The sequence below is a fragment of the Narcine bancroftii genome, chromosome 8 (assembly GCF_036971445.1).
Source record: "Narcine bancroftii isolate sNarBan1 chromosome 8, sNarBan1.hap1, whole genome shotgun sequence".
Classification (NCBI taxonomy): domain Eukaryota; kingdom Metazoa; phylum Chordata; class Chondrichthyes; order Torpediniformes; family Narcinidae; genus Narcine; species Narcine bancroftii.
Genome location: NC_091476.1, coordinates 108432929 through 108451208, shown reverse-complemented (window position 1 = coordinate 108451208; position 18280 = coordinate 108432929). Strand labels below are relative to the sequence as shown.

At 41.2% G+C, this 18280-nt stretch overlaps 1 protein-coding gene across 1 annotated transcript in view; it reads left to right on the top strand.

Annotated features, from left to right (window-relative positions):
* Positions 1-15650, top strand: part of LOC138741157 (sodium channel subunit beta-4-like) — a 33780-nt gene extending 18130 nt beyond the window's left edge. Inside the window, exons 2-5 of the mRNA XM_069894796.1 lie at positions 2441-2619; positions 5253-5469; positions 6751-6880; positions 8536-15650. Of these exons, the coding sequence (XP_069750897.1) occupies positions 2441-2619; positions 5253-5469; positions 6751-6880; positions 8536-8623 (614 nt within the window). The 3' untranslated portion in view covers positions 8624-15650. The remainder of the gene's footprint in view (positions 1-2440; positions 2620-5252; positions 5470-6750; positions 6881-8535) is intronic.
* The last annotated feature ends 2630 nt before the right edge of the window (positions 15651-18280 follow it).

Sequence of the window (18280 nt, the reverse complement as noted above, 5' to 3'; positions counted from 1 at the left end):
CTGACTACATCAGGCCAGCAAAAATCAGATAGAACTCTACATGCTGAAATCTGAAACAAAAGAAGGCCTGTGCTATTTATTAATGAGCATCTAGTATTGTGGCAGACAATACTCAAAATCCATCAGATCAATACACCTCCAAAATAGATTCTCAAGTTTATTCTCATCTAGTTGCACAAGTACAACCTGACAAAACTGTGTTCTCTGGTCCTCAGTGCAAAACATGCAGGCACACAACCAGATACAACACACATACAGACAAACAATACATATGTTGGACAGGTATTCATATATACAAATAAATAAACATTGTTTTGTAAATATGAGAGTCTCAGTTAGTTAGTGTGAGCAGTTCCTTTGGTCATACAACAGTCTCACTGCTCATGGGAAGAAACTGTTCCTCAGCCTGGTGGCACTGGCTCTGATACTCCTGGATCTCTTTCCTGAAGGGAGTAGCAGAAAGATGCTGTCAGCAGGGTTGTAGGGGTCCTTAACGGTTGCACTCCGAGATTCTACTCCTCGAGTAACATTTTAGCCATTGAACGAGAGAATAACTTTGCATAGGGAGTTATCCATCCTTGAAATAAATTCCATTTCCTGTATAGCTACACAGTGATTGGTCCATACACAGAATAATAAATAGCTCTGTATTGTTATGCCAATTAGAACCACAACAAAGTTTGTCGTATGACTGTGGCAAAAATCAGGCCACCTCAGATATTGGAGTGGGTTTTTACAGCATAGATGAATCTTGGGAGAATTATCTAGTGACCTGGACTTCCTCTCCAGACTCTGCTTGCTTCATAAGGTAGTCTACCATCCAAGTACTAACACACGTCCATTTAATTAGCATCTGAGGTTAATAATTCTTATCAAAACAGTAATGTACAATTGCTCAATGATCTAACCTCTGTACATGGCTATGGTTGTACTTTAATCTCCAAGGAAATGTTATTCTTTCAGGAATAATTTAGGAAGAGGATGAATAAATATGCCAAGGAAAACAATGATTCCATAGTGACTAGATTAAAAGTGTGTATAAGAGCTCGATAGATCAAAGACAACAGGCAACAGACAAAAAGATTACCACACTGAACAAGATTCATCATTTAACAACACTGCATTTATAAAACATCTTTAACATTGTAAAAAGATGTCAAGATATTTCACAGGAGCATTACCAAACAAATTGGGCAACACTGTTGATTTTAAGGAACACCCCTTTGGCTGAGTCGAGGTTTAGAAAAAGAATTAGAGACCTTAAAGCAGTGGTTCTCAACTTTTTTCTTTCCACTCAAATTACACTTTAAGTAGTCCCTATGCTATAAGTGCTCTGTGATTAGTAAGGGATTGCTTAAGGTGGTATGTGAGTAGGGAGGGAAGGCTGAGAATCACTGCTCTACACCCAATTGTTACTGAAATATTTTGCTTGAAAAAATTGGTCATTGGCCCATTTCCTTTGGAGCTATGAAACCTTGCACATAACGAGTCAATTAAAACTGGTTTTCAAACATTTTTCTTTCCATCCACATACCACCGTAAACAATCCCTTACTAATCACAGAGCACCTATGGCATAGGGGATACTTAAAGTGGTATGTGAGTGGAAAGAAAAAGGTTGAGAACCACTGCCTTAAAGTCAAGGCATCTGATGGACACTGAGGATGGAGAGCAGGGATGTGCAAGAAGTCAGAATTTGAGGAGCATAGAAATCTTGGAGGTACATAGAAATGGAGGAGGGGGTGGGGTAGTAAGACCACTGGAGAATTTGGAATCAAGATTGAACATGTTAAGATCAGATTTTTACTGGACTGAGAGACAATGTGAATCTGCGAGCACAGGGTTGATGGGTAAACCAGGCTTGATAGGAGTCGGGTTATCAGCAAAAAATTTTGTATGAGCTGGTTTATGGAAGGTAAGTGGTCATTATAGAAATAACAGTGGATTGGATGAAGATTCAGAGTCATTGTTCTAATAGGTTGTGATAGATTTTAGGGCAAACAGAAGCTGTCAAAGTAAAATCAGCACAGGTTTGGTCTGCTGATCACTGTCAGGAAGTCATGTTCATTCTTGCTTGGTGTTCAGTTTCCTTGTGCACACGCAGCTTACGTTTGTGTCTGGAAGTTGGAGGGAAAGACAGGCACTGAATCAACCAAGTACACCACTAACACTCAATTTTTGCTGATGGCAAATCTGTCTACCTTACTGCAGATGAAAACAAATTCCGTGTGATATTGCAACGTCTTTACTACATGACAATAAATTGAATCTTAAATCTTGAAGAAAGCACAAGAAAGCTTTTGGCAACTGGGTTTCTGAAATGCAGGAATGACTAATCCTTCAAAGGGTTAGTGGGAATGGCATCAGTGGAAGCAAAGATATGATCAGCATTAATGAAAGTTTACAATGTTGGGTTTTAATTCGGATTTCTCTCTTGGCAGGTTTCTTTCTATTTCACATAAATTTAGGGCTTGAAGTTAACATTGGAAAATTGCCAACAATTACGGTTGTGAATGGCAGTGATGTCATCCTCCCCTGTACTTTTGCCAGCTGCATGGACTACAAAGATGCATCCTTCTGGTGGAATTTTCAGAAAAATAAAACATCGTCAGCACAGAAAGTGAGCATACCCTTGTGATCCCTCCCTGACTTCTTGCGTCAATGAAATGAGAGTCCATTCTGTGACTCAGCCTCAATCCATGCATCTTACCACTCTTAACTATATCACCTCTCAATCACTTCCCTCCCACCAATTTACTGTGTCAACTTTATTTAATATACACCTCTGCTAGCTGTGACTGTGCATTTGTTATTGAGGCCAAGGCTCAGAGTTTAAACCTCACACCAGATGCACGAGCGCAAGAGTCTAACTTGATAGTGAAGTGTGGGCCTGAGGTAATTGTGGACAAGACCCTAAATCCAGCACTTTCAGGTGGACGGAACCATTCCCATTGTCATGTAATGTAGGACAGCTGGAGCAGTAACCTTGGTGTCTGAGTCAATGATTGTCAACATCACTAAAACAGGATTATCCATCAAACAAGAAAGTCTGCAGATGCTAAGGTCGAGTGCAATGCACAAACATACTGGAGAAACTCAGTAGGTTACACAGCATCCATAGGAATAAAGAGTCACCAATGTTTCGGGCCTGGAACCTTCATCAGGTATAAGCAAAAGCAAGGAAGCACCTGAATAAAAAAGTGGGGGAGAAAGGGAGGAGAAGAGGAGAGCTTGAGAACAGTGGGGATTACCTGAGTGTAATACTATGCTCTGATGGGAGCTTCCTGTACTCAAATTAGCTGCTGAATTTCCTTTACAACATTGTTACATTTCCAAATTAGCTTTAGAGTACTTTGGAATTCCATGAAAGGGACAGAAAAGGAGACATAGAAGGGCAGTTCTCTCATACAGATGAAATTGATAGTCCACTCTTTTCCACACTTAAAGACCTTGTTTCTGATTCCAGCTTGAGAAGGGGTCATGTTATCCTGACTCACCAGTCAAATAGTGGCACTTGGAAGGCCATTCAAAAACAGAGGCCCATATAATTCTGCCCACAGCTGATGTTCAGAAGGCACAGGTCAGAGCATTAAAGGGTTAAGAAGACACATTGCAGTGTGAGGGAGGGAGGTACATGGCACGGTTAGGGAAGGAGGTACACTGAACGGTTGGGGGTATATTGAAGGGTTAGGGAGGCAGGAACATTCAAGGGTGAGGGAGGTATTTTGAAGTGTTAGGGAGGAATGTATATTGAAGGGTTGGAGAGGGAGGTTCACTGATGGGTTATGGAGGGAGGAACAATGGTGAGGGAGGTACACCGAAGGGTGTGGAACGAGGTATATTGAAGAGTTGGGGAGTTATATTGGAGTTGTGGAGGGAGGTACATTGAAGAGTGGGGAGGGAGATACATTAAAGTCTGAGGGAGATGCCTCAATGTGTTTTGAATGGGTGTGAGTCTTAAAAATATAACCAGTGTTAATTGATGATAATATGGGGGAGAGAGAGGGTCTGAAACTATCAGACAAAAGAAACGTTTAACTGTTAACGTTTTTTAAAGTTGTACATATTTTACCTCAACATCTGAAATAAGCATTGAAAGTGTTGGATGTACTCAGCAGATCAGGTTGCAAACAGTTAAAATTTCACATTAAGACCCTTCAGCATGTTTTGTTTGTATTACTATGGCTTGAGAAACTACATTTTCCTTCCTGCAAAATCTCATTCTTAATGATATCCCAAATTGGCATTCACATTTGCTGGAGAATCTTTTTGTACATTAAGATCTCGGATACATTGACACTCTTCGAAGCCAGAGAATGGATTCTGAGCAGAAAAGACTCAAGGGAGTAGATGACATAATTCATACAGATACAACAGGGCCTGGTGCAGACCTCCCTCCCTAACCCTTCAATGTACCCCCTGACCCTTCAGTGTACCTCCCTCCCCAATCCTTCAAAGTACCCCCCAATCCTTCAAAGTACCCCCCAACTCTTCAGTGTACCTCCCTCCCAACACTTCAAAATATCCCTGACCCTTCAGAGTACCTCCCTTGCCAACTCTTCAATATACCCCTGACCCTTCAGTACCTCCCTCCTAACCTTTCAAAGAAACCCCCAAACCTTCAATGTACCTCCCTCCCCAACCCTTCAATGCACCTCCTCAACCCTTTAATGTACCTCCCTCCCTCATGCTGCAATGTACCTTCTTAACCATTTAATGCTCTGACCTGTGCCTTCTGAACATCAGCTTTGGGCAGAATTATATTGGCCTCTGTTTTTGAATGGCCTTCCAGGTGCCACTGTTTGACTGGTGAGTCGGGACAACATGACCCCCTCTCAGGCTGGAATCAGAGACAAGGTCTTTAAGTGTGGAAAAGAGTGGACTATCAAGATCAAGTCTTGAGGGCAAAATATAAAAGTAAGTCAGGAAGTTTTATCCAGAATTCCCTAGTCAATATTTATTCCTCAACCAATATCACTGAGGCAGATTATCTCATCAATATCACATAGCTGATCGTGGGATCCCATTGTGTGCAAACGGTCTGGCTTATTTTCCTATCACAATAGGAATGGACTTTAAAAGTGCTTCATGTACTGTAAAGCAATTTGTGATACCTGATCAAATGAACAGTGCTGTAAAAACATGTTTATTTTCCTTAGGATTGGATTGATGAGATAGGAGGTGATCGGGAGAGGATTAACCCTAACCTTTTCATTCCAAATCAATTTGTAACTATGTTTCTTTTCTGTACAGATTATTCATATCAAACTGAAAGGGAAAAAGCCTTTTGTCACTGAATATTTAGACAGCAGAATCGTCCTCGCCGGAGACGTTAAAGCAAAGAATATCTCCCTGTTGCTGACAAATGTGGATTTTGATGATATGGGATTTTATACTTGTTTCTTCAAAAACCCTCAGGAAAAACATCAAGAGACCAATGCAACTCTGCAGCTTGTGGTGGTCAGTGAATGTGAGTACCTTGATGTTTCTTGAGATGACTGATAATTCAAGAATTATATTTTAATGGCTTCTCATCAGTGATTTTGTGGCATTCAGTAGGCCAAATAGTCATCACCCTTGCAAACATTGAGCAGGATGGGGAAGAGATGATGTGAATGAAGATCAGAACCCAGGGCCATACGTTTAAAGTATTTGCTATCATGTGGAGTGGAAAATTTGGGGCAAATTCTGCAAGGGGTTAGAATGTGGAGTTCACTACCACATGCAGAGCTGAGGTGAATAACATAGAAATCATGCAAAATGTAAAGAAAGAAATGGTTGTGTTGATAAGGATACACTCTAAGAGGGGCGCGGGAGGTGGTTGGGGCAGGGGGAAAGAGATGGGGTGGGAGGGGGCATGTGCAATCCAGTCAACCCTACATAGCCTTTCTCATCAAACCAAGGATGTGCCAAAATTTCTTGAGCAATCTCATCGATTAAAAGGGTAACAGTCTTACATGGTCACAAATTCATGCCTTTCAGCCATTGGCTGAGAATACTCCTTTACAATCTCTGGCTATTTCCTGCTCCAACTGGAAGACTCACACAAAAGAAGAACTAGAAATGCAGTTATAACTGGGATAGTGGTCCTTGGTCAACATTGACTCCAACCCTTGCAAGATTTAATGGCAATAGATTTAATATGGGTAACGAAACCTGCTGATCATCCCCTATTAATTACCCCATAGCCAATGAAACACAAATTGTTACCTTAGCAGTGCTGACGTAGCCCATGGCAAATGCTGAGATAATCAATAGGAGGGACACCAGACTATATGTTATTCTCCACCTGTCACAAATGTTTCTGTCTAGTATTGGGAAGACGTTGTGGAGATAAATTCCTGTCATCACAAGGAAAGCACTGTTTATTCTGCATTAAATTCCCCCTTCTTTAATTAAAAAAAAATTTAGACATTCAGCTTGGTAACAGGCCCTCACAGCTCCCAAATCCGTGCTGCCTAATTACACCCAATTGACCTTCACCCCTGTGCATTTTGAAGGTTGGGAGGAAACTGAAGCAGCTGGAGGAAACCCACGCGGACACGGGGAGAACACACAAACTCCTTACAGAGAGCACGGGATCCGATCCCAAGCCACTGGTGGTGTAACAGCATTGCTCTAACTGCTACGCTAACCTTGCCACCTCTAAAACAAAATGTATATAAAATTGTATGACTGTATTTTCATTACTTTAGAATGCAACTCATTGATGAAATTGTACTAATTTACAAAACTCTCCTTTGTATTGCAGTGTTACCAGTGGACAACAGATTGACAATTCTCATTCTTTCCATTGTCGGAGGGGTGATAGGATTCCTCATTCTAATATTTATTATTAAAAAGATTGTAAGGTTTATAATTAAGCAAGTTGGAAAAAAGAAGTAAGTAAGATATGAATATAAGATATTCAACACCCTTATTTATAAACCATTTTAAAGAGAATGTTTCCTGTTAGCAATTTGCGCAATGGGAATACGAACAAGCTGGTTTAACTATAACACCTTTGATATACCTCTCAGTAGTCTGTGCCTATAGTCTATGCATATAGTTTTATTGTCATGGCTCTGCATTATTCTATATGAATTAAATCAAATAGTTCAGTGACTAGTGGGAGTGCAGTTCTACAAGATAAGGCACAACAGGGCTTCATGATATCAGTGATGTATCGTTTGAAGTAAAGACTGTATTTAGTCACCTCAGAGGTGTCAAGGTCCGACTACTAAGATATGATCTGCAGACACCTTGTTTCACTCATTGCAGGAGTAATAACTCACATACAAATGTGAAAACAATGTAAGTATCTGAGCTTTGTAATGGGAAAAGATGAGCTGGGGTCAATGTAACATGACACATTATTGTGTCCTGATGACTCGAGTGGCATGGGTGACCATGCTCTTTTCATAAGGAGTAACTGCATATTGATGTCACCCAGAGTCTGAATGATTTTCGAATCAGAGTAAACACCTTCCTGATCAGGTTGCAAAACTATTTTTACTGGGAGCATATCTTCAGGGATTTGTCTGTAATTCACACCTTGTCAACAGACTTCTCATTCTGATTATCAGCCACTCTTCTGCATGCAGTAACATAATTCTTGAGATTCTCAATCTTCAATATTGTTCACTAGAGTATCAGTTTTGGATTCCCTGCTTCCATATACTGGTACACATATTTTTTTACCCTTTCCCACAGCCCCTTTGATCCCAATTATTTTTTCTACATTAGGCCAAACCAACCTAAAAACTAACTCTATTGTTAAATTTGTGGGTTTTCCATTTGCCTCTGGTCGACAACATCAGAATGCAGAGTTATCTTGGCAAATCACCCAAGATAATCCACCCCAAAATCCTCCCCTAATCCTTCAACCATCCTTTTACCTGCTGACCATCTCATCCTTCCTTGTTTATCCTAAGTTACAGTTGCCTTAATTTTCTCACATCAGAGTTCAGATGGTTATGAATTCAAGCTCCTCTCAAGAGAATTGAGCACAAAATACAGGCTGGCATTCCCATAGATTTACTGAAGGAATTACTCCAACAGAGGCGACCTTTAAACTAAAGACTCACTTGCATATAAAAGATCTTTGTACTAACCAAGAACAATTGGGATTTTCTTCTTTGGAGTCCTAGATAATATTCACAATGTCATTGAAGGGTTATTATGCCAATCTCAACTAGGTTTGTGGAACCTTGCTGTACTTCTAATGTTGCGACAAATCACATTTCAAAAGTGATCATGAAGCACTTTGGAATATCCTATTCTCACAATTACCATGATATAAACACGTCCCAACTACTCAAATTGGAGCTGGAATTTCCAGGATCTGCTCCTACTATGCTGTCGTGACTTCCCCAGAAGGGTGATGGAAAGTCACCTGCACAGCTGGTAGAGTCTAGCTCTGAGCAAGCTTAAGGCTGATGTCGTTTAACTGATTAGTGATGCGATTGCTTGTTTGTAACCCCACAAGTAAAGTATTAACTGGATGAAGCCAGAGGGTAGGTAGTTATATTCATGCTGCTTGCTGTGGTCTCTCTAGGAAGGAGTGCCTGGTAAACTCCTGCGCCAACACTGAACATGGACATTACGGTTCCAAAGCCAACCTCAAAAGCCCACCAAAGGCATGAAGATTGCACCAGTTTTAACATCAGTGCTTAAAGACATGGGATGTGCCTATTAAAACACTAGCGAGTGCACACATTTTAAGGTAACCCTACTACACAGATGAGGGGAGGGGAGGAACGTACACAAATTTGTGCTGGGGACATGGGCCATCAGCATGAGATACCACAGAAATGGGGATGTGTTTGTTACAGACACATGTTGATCTCCTCTCCCTTCCTCAATTCTCAGTACTGTCATCTCAAACCCTCAAATATTAGGGCATGCAACTCATCTGCCTTGCAGCATGTACATGCTATTCATGCAGGGAATTGACACCAGCTGTATAGTAACAGTCTTGTATCACATGCGGCCTTTTATCTGATATGTTACTGTTATTTTCATTTCTTTTCTTTTCAGCTCAATGTCCTCTAAAGTAGATTAGTGTTCTTAATGACATCCATAACAGTCAGTAACTAGTTGAACCTCACCAGTACAGTAGAGTATCACTTTATTCCTGACTAATCTGGAAATGGACTGGTCATGCCTTGAAGCTGGTGTGAACTCTCCAAAATGACTCTAAAATCCAAGTTTATGCCATTTCAAAATGCATTGAGAATGAGCAGATACTGTTGTGAGGAACCAACAGCTTCTCAAACTAGACTGTTAGCCAAATTGTTTTGTGGAGAATTGGGAGCTGACACAGGCATAGCTTCACACTCCTTCTGTAATTTAACTGGAGTTTATGAACAGCAATTAACTGAATTAATCAGCTGTGCTGGCCAGGGTAAAGCTTTGTTTGCAGACAGCATTCCTGGGTATACATTAGGATCTGGCTTTGGTTTGGGGATTGGGTCATCAGGTTCCTTGGTCTTTCCATGCAAAGCCTTGCCAATGTTACCTTGTGGCCCGGCAGTGGCTGCACATACAAAGCTCATTCTGGACTTCATCCAGCAAACTGACAAAATGTCATTTTGCCATCATCTTCTTCCAGCCTGCTGTAGTGCACTTCAGTTGTTTTTATCTACTCACTCGCAGAATTCCTTCATTGGTAGGATGCATTGCCCACCCATGACTTCCCCTGAAATTGCTACTTTGTGAGATAATTTCAGTGGTCAGTTCTGAGTCAACAACATTGTTATGTGTGTGGATTCACAAACAAAACGAGGTGGGAATTTCAGAGACAGCATGAGAGGGAACTTTAAAATCATGGTATCATTATACTTTGTTCTTATGTCTCTTTCACCAATTTAAGTAATCAGATCTGTTTTTAACCCACCTGCCAACATATTATTTCTCTTTAATACTCCATACCATAAATAATTTTGAATATTAGATGGGTTGTTATAGCAATTCACTAATTTCCTGACCATACTTACTGATGTTAATATTTCATTCTAGATCTACTTAATTTATGGGACTAAATTTCCCAGTTGCCTTGATGCCCTTTGAATATGCAGTACCATGCATGTTGTTAGTCCAGACATTTGAAATACTATTTCTCTATGCTATTTTACCTCAAACCTTCTGTAAGATTACCCATTCCTCATGACTGGTCTGTTCCTCGATTAATCCACTTGCCTATGCTTCAGATGTTCTGATATCCTTCCTGATCATAAAGCATCGGAGCCTTTCTGCAGAGGCGAGGTTCCACATTTCCATGTCCCTTTGGGTGGAAAAAGTACATCCTAATTTTATTTCTTCATGGATATCTCTAATTATAAAACCATTCTGGCTTTCCCCACATTAGATGACTAGATTTGTTACTTGTCCATAGGAGGCAAACATGCTTGTCAATGCAATGCCAGCACTTATTGTCCATCCCTAATTGCTCCTGAACTGAGCAGACAGTTGAGAGCAAAGCACATTGGGGTTTCTGGGCCAGACCAGGCAATGCTGGTAGGTGTCTTCCCTGAACACCTATTATGGACACCTATTATCAACACCCTGATTGCAGGTTAAATTTCGATTTACTACTTACTTGGATTTGAATTCCCTAGCTGCTCAGTGGGATTTGAACGGAATTAATTGTTCAAAACTAGCTACCACTCCTCCAGTTTAAGTACAGTAAAACCCCAGTATTTGGCACCTATGGGGATTGGTTGATACCTGATAAGTGAATTTTCAGGTTGCTTGAGATTGCTTGTTGAGTGATTGGTGACCTAACCACTAGGGGGCGCCAATTTTAAACTTTTGTATTTGTTACCCATTTATTTTCAGCAATTTTTTTTGCTGGTTGCTTCAGGCTGCTTCTGGATAACTTGAATTCTGGATTACAGGGATTTTTACTGTCAACATTCATTTCTGCACCTTTTGTTATTTTAAAAACCTTGATTACATCAACCCTCGATCTTCTAAGATGAGGGCAAACTAAAGCAAGATTATCTCATAAGCTAACATTATAAACTTTGGTGAAACTACACTTCATTTAGTCCAAGGTCAGGATTTTGTTCCCAAAGTGAACATGGATAATATTGCCACATACGCCATCTGCCCAAGGCTGTGTATCTGAAGCAAACTTCCCTCCCTTTGGACTCCAGTACCATTGAGCTAAAATCTTACATTCTATAAAACTCTTACATTATATTTTGAGCCTGCCCAGTTTAATCTTTCTGATTTATTCCCATTTTTCCATTGTCATTGGTACAATCAACCTCATCCTTTCTCCCTCCAAAATTAAACAATTAATATTGATTCCCTTTTTGTTTGATTTAATTTGGATTTGCAAAATTAATTTGTTCATTCATTGTCATTTTGTCATTTTTTTTTACTGGTGTCGTCCCTTGATTTCCTTTTATTCTTGAATTATGAATGTCACACTTTAACAAGGTGTATAATCATATTGATTCCAACATCTGAGTGTGCTTGGAATTGCTTCAAACAGGAGTTACAGAAAGGAAAGGAAGGAAAATTATTCTTCCCATTGTCTTCAGGGGTGTTCAGTTAAATATTGTGAAGGTGGAGTAATAGCATTTGAAATGTAAAATGGCCACACTGATTGACATGATGACATCATCACCTTGATCTTACCAGGCATGGCATCATGAAGCATTTTGGTGCTAGCTCATGGTATGGATTAATGAATTGTTGAACTGACACAACTCAGCAGGTCACGCAGCATCCATGGGAAGTAAAGTGATTCTCACTTGCTGATTGCAAACATGCACTTGCAGAGCTGCATGATGTGGTCAGTAAACAAGAGACAGCCCACCTCAACACACTACAAATCTTAACTAGGCCTGTCTCAACAAAACCATTGCCCAACTACCACCAGCATGTAACCTGCTCTACTAAAGCTCCAAGCACACTCGATCACTGCTACACTAAGATAAAGAAGGCCTACCATTCTTTCCCAAGACCAGATTTTGGCAAATCAGATCATCTGGCTGTGCTGCTTCTGCCTTCATACAGACAGTGCCTAAAAAGAGAGGCTCCAGATATTAGCTAGAATGTGGTGCAAGAAGCTGAAGATCCGTTGCAGGACTTCCTCAATTCAGCAGATAGGTGTTGTTCAAGGACTCAGCTGAGGATCTGAACAATTACACCAGACTTTATCAAAACAGCCGTGGACGGGTGCATCTCCACCAAATAGTTCATGGTTTTCCCCAGCCAGTAGCCCTGGATGAACAATGAGATCTGGAACCTGCTGAGAGCCAGATCACATGCCTTTAAGTCCAGAGATCCAGATCACACCAGAAGCAGCAATTATGACCAGTGGAAAGTCATTTCCCGGTTGATATGGAGTTTCCAAATGAAAATGGAAACCACGAGGGATACCTGGTAGCTGTGACAGGGCCTAAATTACATAACTTGCTACAAAACAGAATCTAGTGCAGTAGGAGATGGCAAAGCTTCATTCCCTGATGAACTTGATGCCTTCTACGCCCAATTCGACCACAAGAACAAAAAAGAACCACCAATGCACACCCCCTAGATGATCCTAGATGATCCTATACTGTCCTGTCCAAGGCTGCTTTCAGGAGAATGAATCTGAGGAAAACATCCGGTCCAGACTGAGTACCCGGCTGAGTATTAAAAATCTGTTGAAACCAATTTACGGACATCTTCAATATCTCACTCCAGCAGGGTGTGGAACCCACCTGTTTCATTCAGGCATCAATCATACCGGTGCCCAAGAAGAGTGTGGTAGCCTGCCTAAATGAATATCGACCAGTAGCATTCACATCAACTATGAAGTGTTTTGAAAGGATAGTGTTGAAGCAGATCAGCTCCTGTCTGAGCAGTGACATGGATCCATTCCAATTCGCCTATTGTGGGAATAGTGGATGCCATCTTACTGGCTCTACTCAAAGCCCTGGAACACCTGGACAGCAAACTGGCATACATCAGGAGGCTCTTTATAAACTACAGTTTGGCATTTAACACCATCAACCCCTGAAAACTGTTGGGCAAACTCCAAGACATGGGACTCAACACCCCACTGTGTAATTAGATCATGGATTTCCTCACCTACAGGCCACAATCAGTGAGGACTGATAAGAACATCTCCTTCACAATCGCCATCAGTGCCAGAGTACCATAGGGATGTGTTCTTAGCCCCCTGCTCTACTCACTTTTCACCTACAACTGTGTAGCTTGGTATGACATCAGCACCATCTACAAATTTGCTGACAATACCATGGTAGTAGGTGTATAAAAAGAGTCAATGAGTCAGGATACAGGAGGGAGATTGAAAACTTGGCTGAATGATGCACCAACAATAACCTCGCACTCACTGTCACCAAAACCAAGGAGCTGATTATCGACCAGAAATGGAAAACCAGAGGTGTACGATCCAGTGATCATTGGGGAAATCAGAGGTGGAGAGGGTGAGCAAATTTAAGTTCTTGAGAGTAAATATTTTGGAGGATCTTTCCTTGAGCCAACACATTAATGGCATTGTGAAGAAAGGACATTGATGCCTCTACTTCCTCAGGAGTTTGCGGAGGTTTGGTATGGCAGCGAAAACTATGGCAAATTTCTACAGATGGTGGTGTAAAATGTGCTGACTGACTGCATCACGGTCTGGAATGAGACACCAATATCCCCGAGCGTAAAGCCCCGCAAAAGCTCGTGGATACAGCCCAATACATCACAGGCAAACCCCTTCCCCACATCCAGAATATCTATAGGGAACGCTGCTGTCAAAGAGCAGCAGCAATCATCGGGGATCCGCACCACCCAGCACACGTTCTCTTGCTGCTGCCATCAGGAAAGAGGTCTAGGTGTCACAAGACTCGCACCACCAGGTTCAGGAACAGCTGCTACCCCTCCACTATCAGACTCCTCAACAATAAACTCAATTAGGGACTCATTTAAGGACTCTTACTTGTACACTTCATTGTTTGATTTTTTTCCCTCTCGACTGCACAGTTGTTTCCATTTGTTTATATGTTTACAGTTTTTTTTTGCAATAAATGGTATGCTGCAATTCTGCCTGGCCCGCAGGAGAATCTCAGTCATGGATGTACTCTGGCAATAAATCAAAAATCTAAAGGTGACCATCATTTCAGTATATCTGATGAAGGACCCAGGCCTGAAATGTTGGTTACCCTTTACTCCCTATGGATGCTAAATGGCCTGATGAGTTTCTTCAGCCTATTTGTGTATTGCACTCAACCCCTATATTTTCAAACTTTCTTGGTTAACTGAAGAAAACCAACGTTAAACTTTGATTTTCACACTGATCATTTAGATATCCTTGCCATTAATATTTGATGCCTCCTTCCATTGATCTCTGCTTCATTCTATCAACAGGGAAAGATTGTTGCAGTCTTGCTGGCAAAGGCCTGTCAGATTTTTCTGTACCCAAGCATTCCAATGCTCTTGAGCGATACATGATCACATTTGCCAGAGAGGCAATAGAATGTAATTCTGAGCTTGGATGCTAATATGTAGAATAATTGGAAATATAGGGCATTTAATCATTCATGGAAAAGCTAAATAATCACATAGGAAATGGGAATAAGAGGAACTACTTAAGGTATTTGCCTGGAGCATAAACATGAGGATGGACAAGTGCTCCAAATGGCTGTGGAACTGATACGAAAGACTAGGAGATTTGCATTGCCAATGACATTAATCAACAGATAGTGTCACAAATTATTGTAGACATAACAGTTACTGGGCCTGGCGGATGCATAAGGAGCTAATCTTCCTCATTTTCCTTCTGCTTGATCAAGTATTTGGCTCTCACCCCATGAATAGGGAGGCCGCATACAGACTGGAATACTACATTTAAAGCTTCCTTTTAACCGTAGAAGCTACATAATTATTTCATTCATCTTCTCAAATTTATGAACAGAACACATGCCCATTATACAGTATGTACCCTATTCCAAGAAGTTCAAGACCTACTTTATTACTCATTACACAGATCAGAAAATAAGGTTCACTGCTGCTGTACCATCGGAAAATGCATTGAGAACTTAAATATATGCTGAATGATCAAAACACTGGGAGACCTTTCACCCATGCTATTGCATGTCCAATGGTATTAATCAGAATGGCATCTTAATGTAGTATTAATAACTCTCTGCTTCTTTATTATGAACTTCAAAGCCAGCCTGTGTTTGGGGTAATAACATGATTGGCTAGCAAGCCAAGAGATCACAAAATTCCATTCATTTTCTCCCTCAGGTTTTTCTTTATTTGATATCAGGTGTTGAGAATGACTGGGAATTTTCAGAACAGGATATGAGGAATAAGTAATATCATTTTGGCAAGAAGTTGAGCAATTAAGTCCTTTGTGTAATGATAATTAGTTTATTGTCATACACATGGTACACTGTAAATGTGTACTTGGTGCAGCCAAACACCTACTTACAAAACTAAAACAATTGAAATTAAAAGAGACAATAAAGATATAAAATAGATAATGAATATTCATAGTAATCAGTTGCAATAGCGGAGACAGCCCATGATGTATACCAAGAGGAGGTTCAAGAGTCTGATTGTTGCTGGAAAGAAACTGTTCATGAACCTAGAGGTGCTGGTTTTCAAGCTTCCATACCTTCTGCCTGAAGGTAGTAATGCGAAGAGGTTGTGACCAGCGATGGGGATCGGTTGGGGCGGGGGGGGGGAAACGCGGTGGGTGTCATTTATGTTGTTGGCTGCCTTCATAGATGTCAGCAATGGATGTGAATTGAGTTAATTTACTGAGTGCAGCTAAGTTCCTCCGAAGTAATAGTAGCAAAAATTATGAAGGAGTATTTTTTTCTCCACTGCAATATTTGATCCAATAGCAACATCCCATCTCAATTGACTCACTCATTGTTAGAAGTTTCAAATTGAGTTCTACCATTTTCATTTCTCCTGCTTCACAATGCAAAACGTTTTGACAATTGGAAGTGACTTTCGTACTGTGATTGTGATAGGATTTGGATTCAGAAGATGCATCACATTTTCCATTCACATCCAACCATCTCTCTGCCTATCTCATATTTAAGCAGCTGTGTAGCATTTAGATCTATCGAGGAATTGCTACTGGTTGAATGGGTACCTCATATGCAGCCTAATCTCACGCATGTTCTTGCAGTAATGGATACCTTCATGTGGTTCTCTTGGACAACTACTGGATAAAACCTGATTGTAACCTGCCTCACATCTTGTCTGCTGTGGTAGCAGCCTGAAATGTCCCTGAACATTCTGCACTCTATACGACAATGTGCATGAGCTCTCTGTACGTTGTGCACTCTCTACTGCACTGTGTCTGAGCAGTCTCTGTATGCCATTTACTCTATACTACACTGTGTCTTTTGGGAGTGAACATATTGTACTATGCATTTTGCAAGTGCGAATTGAGTGCTGCATGATGTCTGCATTCAAGAATGGATAGTTTACCTCAAATTAATCACCAACAACATCTTCACTGCCAGGGCGTTCGGTCACCCATCTTTGAACTTCAGGGTGAGCCAGTGGATCTGGGTGGGCTCAACTACTGGTCCATCTTTCCATTCTAACTAAATAGGGCAAACCTGCCAGTGACATGCCCATCAGATTGGTGCTGTTACTAATCAGCTGTGGTCTTTCATTTCAAGTATACAATGGGAGAAAAGATGGCCACAAGCCTTCACAGGCATCCAGTTGAGGTCAAAAAGCAAGGCCACAATTAATGAGTTATCCACAAACCTCAAAGAGCCATGGACACATGTTACACTTTCATCACATGCAAGTGCAGTCATAGCCCCATTCATGCCATCACACTGCACTTCAATAAACAACCCATTAACATGAATTCACAAAGCATATTCTGCCTTTGGAATGGAACTACATCCTGCTGCTTGCCTTTTAGTTTATATATAAATGAATGGGGGCATGGTGTCTTGGGATTACTGCCTAATAGAGTGATGATGTTATTACCAAAGGCCACGTTATACTCATCAACCAATGTCATGACAAGACACTTGAGGCAGCCATTTTCTTTACTCCTGTGCCTTTTTCCTTCACAGAAAAAGTCCAAAGCCATTCCTCTTTCACTTTACTGTGCTTTTCTTTCCTTATTCCTTTACCCATCTCTCTCCCCATCATTTCCTTGTTCCCCACCCCCCTTCCCTTACCTTACTCTTGCCCACTGTGCTAACTCTTCCCACTTCCTTCATCTCCTCTGAGCCTTCCCACACCCTTTCCGAACCCTCCCTCGCCTTAACCCCTCCTGAATGGTAGAAGACAAACACCATGCCATGTTTGAGGTTTGATCCAGTATACGTGTACAGGATCAAGCCTCAGGCATGGAGTTTGTCTCCCACCAGTCAGGAGGGGAAAAGCAGCCAGCCAGCCACCTCACAATGTTTGGAGCCTTGAAACCATAACTCCTTTCCTTCCCCTTCCCCACCTTTTGCTGAGCAACTTTGCTCACACATTGGCGAAGCCATGAATACTTTTGTGCTCTCTTGCCCTCATGTTGTGGGGGAATGAGGTTGTGTTGGTATTGTCACTGGGTGGAAATCTACAGCCTGATCGGTTTCTTAGCTTTTGCTGGGATTCAATTTTTCTAATACACCACAGAACTGCCTATTTTACCCCAAATTTGCAACTGTTTTGATCAATAGTGATCAATTTGAACAACAGTGTAAACAGGAAGCATCTAAACTATATAGATCTGTTCAACAAACTGCTGAGGAAGGAAGTCCTGGCAGGAGATATAGTCTCAATTTTAGGCAAAAGAAATTATGAACAAATTGCAACCCAACCTTACCATGCTGTACTTTCAATTTACAATAACTTGCTCTGGTTCAGAAGATGCCTATGATGTGGGCATGGGGAAGTTATTGATCAGACCGACTCTGCACTGGTGGGACCGATGCCCAAATCAGAGGCCAAAGAAACTAATTTCCTCGGTAGGGTCTGGCTGGGGAGTCTGACAAAGGATAAAGTACAACAGAGCACATGGCACTCACTGAAATTTGGTTCAATGCATTGGTTCCCAATTCAATGAATTACAGAGCTAGCCATGACTGAGACAGCTCAGGAAACTTCAATGTGAAAAGATTGATACGCTACTTTAATCTGAAAATAGGCACCAAGTAAGCCTTGAATAGAGAAGGTGGAGCTGAAAATGCTGGGACTCAAAGTTATGTTGAAGTCAATGAAGAGCCCTCCCATCATGTTGCATCAAGCCAGCAGATAGCAAGTGCCCCAGCACTGGAGGTAATTGATAGGCATTTGTCAGCAACTATTATGGG